The sequence below is a fragment of the Phycodurus eques genome, chromosome 20 (assembly GCF_024500275.1).
Source record: "Phycodurus eques isolate BA_2022a chromosome 20, UOR_Pequ_1.1, whole genome shotgun sequence".
NCBI classification, from domain to species: Eukaryota; Metazoa; Chordata; class Actinopteri; order Syngnathiformes; family Syngnathidae; genus Phycodurus; species Phycodurus eques.
Genome location: NC_084544.1, coordinates 4,585,001 through 4,595,298, shown reverse-complemented (window position 1 = coordinate 4,595,298; position 10,298 = coordinate 4,585,001). Strand labels below are relative to the sequence as shown.

The following is a 10,298-nucleotide window of genomic DNA, read 5'->3' as shown; positions in this document are numbered from 1 at the left end:
ATTTGAAAACATTTTAACCAGAAGGCAGTCCACTGCATTTTAATCGACAAATAAACTGTATTTACAGTTAAGTCAACATTAACAAAAGCAACTTTTAATTTACTCAGCAAATGTAACATTGACTGCTCTCAGAGTTCATCCACTCAGATGGATTTTCAAACACCAGAAAAAGGTGGAAAATCTGCTTGTAAATTTGAAGATTTCATCACAGAAAGCCTCAAATTACATGTATATTCAACCTACAAATAAACTCTGTTTATGATTTAAGTCAATCACATAACATCATGATACAAATGCACTTCCATTTACTCACACTTGTGTCAGCTAACAACTTTTGGTCCGTCTTTCTGAGTTCTTATAGACACACACCAATGGACTACCAAATAAAAACAACAAGGTCAACATTTTATTTCAAGAGCATATCTTACAAATTGGCTTCTTGTCAAAAACACAAAAATCCAAATAGCTTCACTTTATTGGCTTGAATTGAATTTTTTTTTCATCAAAATGTTTACATGTGATAGAGAAACATGATTGGCCATTTTAAATCTTTTTTTAACGTGGTTACCCAACAATGAATAAAAAAATAAAATAAAATCATCATAACAGTATGAAAAATATTTAACAGCTACTTGTCAAGGATAGAGGAAGGAGAGACCACACTAATGCGACTTGAAAAAAAAATGAAGGGTAGGCTGGGGTGGGTAAAAGTCCAAATAGAAAGGAAGAAATCTTGATGGCAGGAAGGCGTTTGAGACATAGCTCTGTTTTTTTTATTATTATTTTTTTTATTTTATTTTTTGTCAAGCAATACATGAGACTAAAACCCGGAATTTTTTTTTTTTTAAAAAGAATAAAATAATTTTTTTTAAAAAGGAGGTACATTCAAAGCTTTGGCTATCAATGGGGGGGGGGAAAAAACAAAAACAAAACTGAATTGAAATAAGACGGCAATAACATGGACTATCAAGCATTACATCATGTTATCCACCAGACTACAAAACTATGGAGAAATAAAAAGCACAGAAACATTTAACACAGTATGATATTTTTTTATGAGGAATTCAACAAATTACACAGTGAAGTATTACATTGTAGGCGTGTTCGCAGGGGGCCGAAAATCACCAATATGTTTCCCAAGTGTGAACACTAACATTTTACAGTCATTAGAGGGCTAAAAGCAAGACGTGTGCTGGTAGGGGAATTTTTGTTTTGTTTTGTTTTTTCCCATTTTTAAAATCAATGCTAACATACAAGTTAGCGTTGACTTCATCTTTTTCTGGGTCTTAAAAAAGGCAAAGATTACAAAGACTTCTACGCATGTTTTTTTCTCACTATTCTACTTCCTCCTGATCGCCATGGAGCCGAAACGCCTGAATCGAGCGGTGTCACGCTAAAAACTAGAAACTCCCCGCAAGAACTAAAGTGGAGCAATAAGAAGTCTTAAAAAAACAAAAAACAAAGTAGAAGAGTTTCTAGTAAGACATGATGAAAAAGAAAAGACGGTTAGTCGGTAGAAGGTTATCTAACTTACCAGACTACAATGTTGCCTACAAGTGTAACACCTTGATGGATTGTTCATCAAGCGCTTGCGATGTCACTCCTGGGCGGCCCCCCCCTCCTCCGTGGCGGTGTTGTTGTTGTCTTCCCGCTGCTGGGGTGGGGCGGCATCTTCACGTTGCTCCGCCTCCCCGTCGTTGCGCTCCTCTCTGGCGCCGGCGGAATGGTTCCAGGGGGCGCCGTCCGGCTGGGCCTCGTTTTGGACTTTATTCTTGTTGCCGGAGTTTTTGGGACGCCCCCTTTTACGCGGTACGCCCTCCTCCGTCAATCTAGGGCGCCCCGGGGGGCGCGGCGAGGGTGCGGGGTTGCGCAGGTGGGCGCCACGTTTGGAGTGGGACTTGCGTGGTCGACCGGGCGTGCGGCGGGGGGGTGCAGGGGCTCCCTCCGGGGGATCCACCAGAGGATACTTCCTGGGCCTGCCGAGGGGCTTCCACACTTTGGGCTTAGCGGGCTCGGAGGGGTGCTTTCTAGGACGGCCTCTTTTACGCGGGGGTCCGTCGTACGAGGCGCCGGGACGCTTTAAAGCCTCCGACTTGCGCGGCCGGCCTCTGCCCCGACGGACGACCGGGGCTCCCCCCGCGGCACCAGCGATGGGATGCTTCCTCGGCCTCCCCAGAGGCTTCCACACTCTGTTTTTGGAGTCCTCAGAGGGCGGCAGAGGGTACTTCCTGGGACGGCCTCTTCCGGAGGGTACTTTCCTGGGTCTCCCGCGCTTCCCTTTCTTTCCGGGGAGACGTATGACCAGCCTAGAGGGCGGGATCTGCTTTCTTCGAGGGCGTCCCGCTTGAAAGAGCGCCAAAGACATGGGTGGCTTCTTGTTGACGGAGCCTTTTGGTCGGCCTCGCCCTCTTTTGGGGCCGTCCAAGGTGGGCGCCGGGCGCCGCTCTGCGCTGCTCTTTCTCGGCCTTCCTCTGCCCCGCGGGGCGGCGATGCCGTTGGGAGAGTTGTTGTCGCCGTCGCCTAACTCGATTCGGGGCGCCTTTTTTAAAGCGCCGTCGGTCTGCCCCGTCTCGTCGCTCTCTTCCTCGCTCGTGATGTGCTCCACCTTTCGCTTGCCGGATCCTTTGGGGCGTCCCCTTCCCCTTTTGGGCGTGTCTGAGCCGATGTTGTCGGCCGCCTTTTCCGCCACGCGCTTGCTGCCGGAGCCCTTTGGCCGACCCCTCTTTTTGGGCACGTGATCGTCGCCGCCGCTCGCGTTCTCAAAGCCCAGCGCGGGGCCGCTGTTGGCAATGCCTGAAACGAGCTCCATGAGGTTGACGTCGGGAACGCTGATCTGCGGCTTCTTGGAACCTTTGGGTCTTCCCCTGCCCCTTTTCACCAAAACCTTGTCACGAATGTCGTCGCTGGACTCCGGCTGGCTCGGAACGTTGCCTTGCGCTTCTTCAACCGCTTTCAGTTCTTCTTCCATGCCGCTTGCACGGACCCCTTCGGTTAAATCGACATCTGTAAAATAGTAAGTCCAACATTGGAATTATTTGACAATTATAATTACAGAGCCCTGCCACAACTAGCATAAAGGTTTATTATGGTCAATAATCCACAAAATGACGGCAAAGCACTACTTTTCTATTAAGACTTTTCCCTGAGCAGACACAAAAAAGATTAGGTTTATAAAATATAACAAATTTAAAAAATAAAATACAAATAAAACAGTATTAGGTGAATTGGAGATGAGTACTAGATCCCCCGAAAAATTCAGACGACTGTAACCAATAATAGGACGAATTGATTTCATCTAATAATTCTAGTTTTTTTTTTTTTTTTTGCGCCTTCCACACTTCAAAGTGCTGCTCCGCTGAAATGCAATGCTTCTACGTATAACATGTAAACACATTTTAGAAACACGATTAACGACATAAAACAAGATTAGCAGCAATCTGTGTTAAAAACAGACAACATGGGCAGAACCTTTCATACATTGCAGTGCAGTGTTCCTTTTTCGATGCATGCAATTTGACATCTTATTTAATGACGGTAAATTGTAGAAGAAAAATAAAAATGACAAACAATAGCATTTACAAACATTTAGATAAATGGGACATTTTCCAAGGGGAAGCACTTATTTTTACATTATCTGTAAAGAGATGTTATTTATGGTGAAGCTGATGCAAGTAAATGTTGAGGGAAAAAAATCACAGAAGGGAATAATGAAAAACAAAATTGCATTTTGTTAGCCCAATAGCATAATTGTCCAAGTCATTTTAACTTACTGTCACAATACCAATAGAATGCAATAAGTTTGCTAAAAAAAAATTTGTATGTATGTCTATGTAGTTTCTCAGTCAACCAGTTCATGGCAATCCACAAAGGTTGAATTTAGTTAAGTAGACTCTCATTTTTTGTTTTTTTCCTTAATGTATGAAAATGCTCAATTACATAGGTAATTGTGCTATTACGCTAACGATTTGTTGTCATTTGCTTTTTCTATTACAAAAACAGGGGGGAGGGAATCAATTAAAATGGGGAATCTACCATTGTTTTTTTAATGTGTGCCTCCCAGTCCTAATGTTTAACAACGGATGACACCCTGAGTCCATTATGGATGCTGCTGCCCTCTGCAGACAATTACGTGCAATGCAAGAAGAATCGTGGCATTTTTAGCTCCGCTTTCGTTTTTTTTTTCTCAATATACAGTAGTCCTTTAGTAATATTTAAAATGCACTTTTTTTAATGTGTTGTGGTTGTGCAAGGCAAATTAAAATCCCAGCAAGAATCAATTTAATTTGCACGTTCCATACAATCAATAATACTTACTGAGGGATTAGCCCCCCCAAAGAATTACCCGTTTTAATTGTTTGCCAATCTTGAATTAATATTATCCTTACTAAACTACATTGAACATTTTTAACCTATTCTTCAGTGTAAGATATTCTGGACACTCACAAAATAATAAAAATATATATTTTAGGGCCAAAACAAAATATAGTTTATCAATAAATATACAAACGTTGCGTTTAATAGAGCCATAGTCATTTAAATTTGTTTGGGTTTCACTATTTTTGTGATTTTCACCGCCTGGAAAACGGCACAATCGCCGGCTCATTAAAATTTTTAAAAAACGCTCGAAAAAAGCTAAAATGTTGGGATAATATTTCCTTACGGTGTAAATTACGCAAAATTAAACGGTACAGTCGTTTTTTTTCAATGATTGCCGTCGTTGTTTTGTGGGAGGGTGTGTTTATCGCGGTGCAGACTAATTCCTGGAAGGCACTCTTAAAATGGCGGGAAGGCGTCGCGACGTTCAAGTGTTTCCCCAAACTGGCGAATATGCTCCATCACAAAATAAACACCAAGCCGCACAAACGCTACTTTCGTGGAATATTAAAAGGACCAAACGAAAAAAATTCACCTAATCCCCTTTATTTTTCGCCGTGAAAACCGACCACGCACGTTCATCATTTTCCAGCAAACAATCACTATGCTTTTATGGAGCGGGTTGTTTTCCAGGTCTTAGTCGGTTTCAAAATTCACCGCGGCGAGGAGGCGAGTGCTAAAGCGAGCAAATGTTGCCGTTTAAATTGTCACACTCGGTCTAACGTCAGCTCTCTTACCTTTAAACTGTCCCCGTGATGCCTTTGAAATGATTCCGCACAAAATCTCGCATGAAATTGTTGTCGACGGAGAACCCCAAAAATGCGCCAAATATTATCGCTGTGACGGCAGTAATAAATTTGGTGTCGCTTCCGGTGGTCCGTGCAATACAATCGACCCGGGTAGGAACGAGACGGTGCGTCGCCTTGGTTCCTACATAATTATTTTCCAATTTTAACGAAAATGTACGTACAATTACATACTAGTTTGGAGCCACAAAATAAAATTAATTGTCATTCTATATTTTATACAGATCAAATAATTTTAATATTTAGAATAGGCCTCCCGCACGCCTGCGACCCTTGTGAGGATAAAGCGGTAAGGAAAATGGATGGATGGATGGATAGAAAAAAATGCAAATTGAATGGCACGTCGGAAAAAAGTAGAATACAAGAATGGCGACAATCGAAGGCAATGTGACGACGTGTTTTTTGTCCTCTTTGTTGGAATAAATTCGGTGTAAAAGCTTATCTACCCAAGTAGGAAAAAGCGGCATAATTTATTATTATTCATAATAGAATTAATATTACTGCTGTTAAAATGATGAAGCCATAGAGGACGTTCTTACACGCGCACATAACAAAGGAAAACATCGCCGTTCTCCATTAAAAACCATACGTGGTGTGTGAATGTAAATCTATTTTATTTACAGTGTAAAATATATATGCGAAGTGTAAAGTATATACAGTAGTAGCAGTGTGCATGTAAATATAACTTAAATGAAACTGAATGAATAATTCAAATGTAAATATTCAAATGTGACATATGACATAAATCATAAGTATAATATGATATATTAAATATATATACGATACTGTATATGTAGTAGTAGCAGTGTTTATGCATAGCTAACATTTAAATTTAATTATAAATATAAAATTGAATATGTAATGTTATACTCACGCACACATATACACATATATAAAGTTTATATATATATATATATATATATATATATATATATATATGATGCGCCAACATATACACTTACAATTTATTTTACAAGCACCATGAATAATCACAAATAATTTGAGTCAAGCAAAAATAAAGTGGATTTTACAGCAATTTTGGACAGGTACTTGGAAAGAAGGAAGGAAGGAAGGAAGGCAAGTAGTTTTAAGCAAATGAAGGAAGGCAGTCGGGAAGATAGCAGGGAAGAAAGGAGGTCAGAAAGGAAAGAAGAAAAAAGGTCTGTGGTAAGGAAGGAATGCAAAAAAGCAGGATGTAAAGATGGACAAATAAAAAGTGGGTCTGAGGAAAGGAAGGCAGGAGAGCGGTCAGAAAGGAAGGAGGGGTGTAGGAAGTAGGTTTTAGTGAAGGAAGGATGCAAGTAAGGATGCAAGAATGAAAAGCAACCGTGAGGGGAGAAAAAAGGAAGGAAGGAGCACAGAAAGGTAAAATGCGTGAGGGGAAAATATAGTAACCCCCTCCATCACTGGCGTAAGGTTACAGACCTCCCCGCGATAAGTGAAAACCCAAGATACAGAAATACCCTGTTTAAATACACCCTAGGCATGTTTTTATAGCATTTACAGCAATTTTGAAGGTCTTTAAACACACCTTTCAAACAATATAAACCCATTCAAACATGTATAATATATTGAGAGAGAGCAAGAGCAATGGAAAACACAAAAATATTATACAAACACGACAAAAAAATTGAATTAACTACTGCAATAACACTTAACCCGAAAAATCTGCGATACTGCAGGACCGCGATCGGTGACGCGTGATATAGCGGGGGTTTACTGAAAAGTGATTTGTCGAAGTGGAACCCTACTTTTGGACCACCCTCCATATAAATATATATTTGTTAACAAACAACATTTTAAAAAGTTTTCATCGTATATACAACTCATACCAGGTTTGAGGATGACTTTATCTTATCATGAGTCCATTTCAAGATGGAGCTCGGTATCAAGTCCGACTGAATGTATGAAAAATATGCTGCAATGGCTATAAATATTATGAGCATTTTTGGGGTAAAAATGTTTTTGGGGTGACAGCACAGCGCACTAGTGGATTCCACAGTTGCCTCACATTTTTGTGGTTCTTCGTTCGAATCTCAGCACGAGCCTTCCTGTGTGGAGTTTGCATGTTCTCCTTCCACATTATAAAAGCATGCACGTCAGGTTAAAAAAGGACTCTAAATTGTCAGCATATTGTTGGTGTAATGTCATAATTGCGTAACTTACTGCCAACGATTATCAATAAAAAAAAAATACCAATCTGCTTGCTATAATTGTTCTTTCTTGACATTTTTGTAGATTCTCAGTCACCCAGGTCACGGTAATTTGCAAAGGTTGAATGAAGGTAACTTCACTCGAGAATTTGTGTTGTTTCACATTTTCCGCAAACATTCAAATAGGCAACTACGCTAGTAGGCTAACGATATCGGCGAAGGATGTCCAGCCGGAGCAGCAGCACCACAAGAACAATGCCAGACATATTCAAATGGCGGTGGTCAAATGTGGCTGCGGGAAAAGGGAGGGCAGACCCCCCCACCCCACCCGCCTCCATCCCTTCTCGTGTGGTTTGCCATGGTTACCAGACACAGCGCTCCCAATGCAGCCGCTTAATGTGCTTTTTCAGCCAGCCGGCGAGCGAACTGGGTACTAATGCGTTTCAGTCTGGCTCGGGATGCGCAAATGCGCCGGTCGCATGTCACCCATGTTGTAATTGTAAAATGTGCACATAAAAGTTCATTCTCATTTTTGAATGTCATTATTTCTAATCAATTTCATTATTATTTATGATTATGATTAACCAATTGTTCAAATAAAAATGTCTAAAAAAAGTCTATTTTACTAATATTTCTTATTTTATTTACATTACCTGATTTACTATTTAATGATTAAAAAATTATATGGATTCATTTTAATTTAACAATTTTAGGGGGGGGGGGGGGCTCAACTTGGAAGTATGTATCCCACACAGATTAAAACAAAATAGATTAAATAAAAAATAAATAAATAAGCTCAGTCAGTGTCAGTGTGTTTTGGACATACTTGGCAAATAAAGATGATTCTGATTACTGGACATGATGTCCATGTTCGGCAGGAACCAGAAAATGCAAGTTGACCGATTGCGACGGCTAGCTGCTCAGTACAAAATGAGCAACACAAATGTTTAACATTCACACATTGAGTGGCAAGTTTGCTAAAAACAGAATGACCGATAATGACGTTGTATGTCCACAAGGCTTTTCTTCGTTCTAGAAATATCCACAAAACACCACTGGGTGTCAGGCATGCGTCATCCTGTTGCCTCCCCGTTGGGTATTCTCAAAAAGCGAGTAGTTTTACTTTCCTTTATTTTTATTGTGTAGTAGTTAACCAAATTTTACATTTAGTTACTTATGTTGTTACTGTAATGTTACTTAAGCAAGTTTGTATTGTTCATTAAGGATTTATGAGGGCTAGAATAAATCAGTTCACTTTATGATTTGTTGTGTAGAAAATGGAAAATGTGGAAGTCAACCAGCATGACGCAACGGATTGTGTTCCACTTTGGAGGTTCCACGCTGGCACTCGAAATGAGATGGTACCTATTCACCATGACAACGATGAAAATCATCAGTTTGCTCGCATGATGCGGGCATGGAGGTCAAAACCTTTCGCGTAGCCGTCCCTCGGCTCAATCAACAGGCGAGACGTTTCCAGACGGGCGCTTCAATTTATTTGCAGATTGGTAGCATCAGACACCGCGTGCGGTCATTTTACACCATGAAAACTAAGTAAGACATACGTTTCTAGAGCAAGACAAATGACAGTGAAGCATACACACGACTGTCCAAAAAGTGCAAAGTAGCTACCTCGTTCCTCTTGCTTAATATTCAAGATCTCAGCTTTGTTTCTTATTTCCGTAGCTGATATTCATAAATATAAGTGACGGACCGATGAACGCAAATTGCGTAAGTGAAAGTGAAGAATGTGTACCTTTCATACTTGACATTATGTGATTCAGGACTTGAAATTCCTTGCTCCTGTCGTCCAAGTCACAGAGAGGGCCATTTCGGACCTCTTAGCTTGATTCTACGTGACTTCACCTGAAATAAGTTTGCAACTAAAGACTTGCCACATTACTGAAGAGTGACATTGCTTTGACTGTTGACATTGAGTTTACATGTCATTTACATGTAAGTGAAAAAGCACATTTGTGTTGGAAGTTACCGCCCCCTAACGGACATCCGACAGCCGTCTCTCCCGCTCCTTCTGGAAACTTATTTTTCCATTTTGGATACACCTTATTATTGCGTGCGTCTTTGTTCCCAAGGACCTCACCTGTGAGCGTTCACATCATCACAGGTTAAGGGTCTCAGGGACAAGGAAGCATGCTGTGGCTCTGGAAAAGCGCCGGCGCGGGGCACAGATTTGAAGAAAATCAGTCCGAGAGAGAAAAGTCGCTGCCGCAGTCCGCCATTTTGTGTCCCCAACTGCAACAAGACACAAACAAGTTAGACCAGCGTTGAAAATTTGCATTTACTAGCGTCGTCTCGACTTCTGGCGGTCGAACGTACGCGACGGCGGGAAACGGTCGCCCGTCGTCGTCGCCCGGGACGATGCGAGCCCGCCGCCATGATTTACTCCGAGCTCCATCTTTCCTTCTTTGTCTCTCTCTGGCCCACTTCTACAAGCCCCTCTGCTGCTTTCTCAGACGCGCACGAGCAAACCACGGCAGCTGACACTTGAAATATGTCCCAAATAATCATCATAATGTCCCAAAAAAAAAAAAAAAAAAGAATGACTGTAACGCAGGACGACGACGGAATGAGCGGTCAAGTCGTTCGCGTTGCGCCTGTCATTCGTCAACTACACACGAGCATGTATACACGCAACGCACGCCACCGGCTATTGATCTGTTTCCCGCCTTGAAGAGAGGGAGGGAAAAAAAAGCACAAATTAACCCAGTGCTAAAATGAGATCTATGCCCCTTGTCTTTTTTTTGTTGTTGTCTTGCCCGCTCGCCTTTTGCCAAGTCACAATGGCGAGTCGGAGGCAAGGTTGTATACACGCGCACACGCAAGCGCGCACATGCCGTTAACCGCTACGACACTATGTCCTCCCTCCATCGATGACCACCTCCTTTCATAAATCTGTGCCACCTACCACACACACGCACACGCACGCGGATACTTATGCAAGCAT

The 10,298-nt window shown here is 41.6% G+C and overlaps 1 protein-coding gene and 1 long non-coding RNA gene across 2 annotated transcripts in view; both read right to left on the bottom strand.

Annotated features, from left to right (window-relative positions):
- Positions 1-384: 384 nt before the first annotated feature.
- Positions 385-5,241, bottom strand: LOC133395630 (nascent polypeptide-associated complex subunit alpha, muscle-specific form-like). The gene is made up of 2 exons (XM_061664707.1): positions 5,112-5,241; positions 385-3,003 (listed from the first exon to the last, which is right to left on the bottom strand). The coding sequence occupies exon 2, from the start codon at positions 2,966-2,968 to the stop codon at positions 1,598-1,600; it is 1,371 nt and encodes a 456-aa protein (XP_061520691.1). The 5' UTR covers positions 2,969-3,003; positions 5,112-5,241; the 3' UTR covers positions 385-1,597.
- A 4,236-nt stretch (positions 5,242-9,477) lies between these two features.
- The window catches only part of LOC133396119 (uncharacterized), a 24,237-nt gene continuing 23,416 nt past the window's right edge, over positions 9,478-10,298 (bottom strand). Inside the window, exon 4 of the long non-coding RNA XR_009767323.1 lies at positions 9,478-9,586. This is a non-coding gene — a long non-coding RNA (uncharacterized LOC133396119). The remainder of the gene's footprint in view (positions 9,587-10,298) is intronic.

Coding starts and splice junctions, on each gene's coding strand:
- LOC133395630 (XM_061664707.1), bottom strand. CDS start 2,968: ATGGAAGAAGAACTGAAAGCGGTTGAAGAAGCGCAAGGCAACGTTCCG.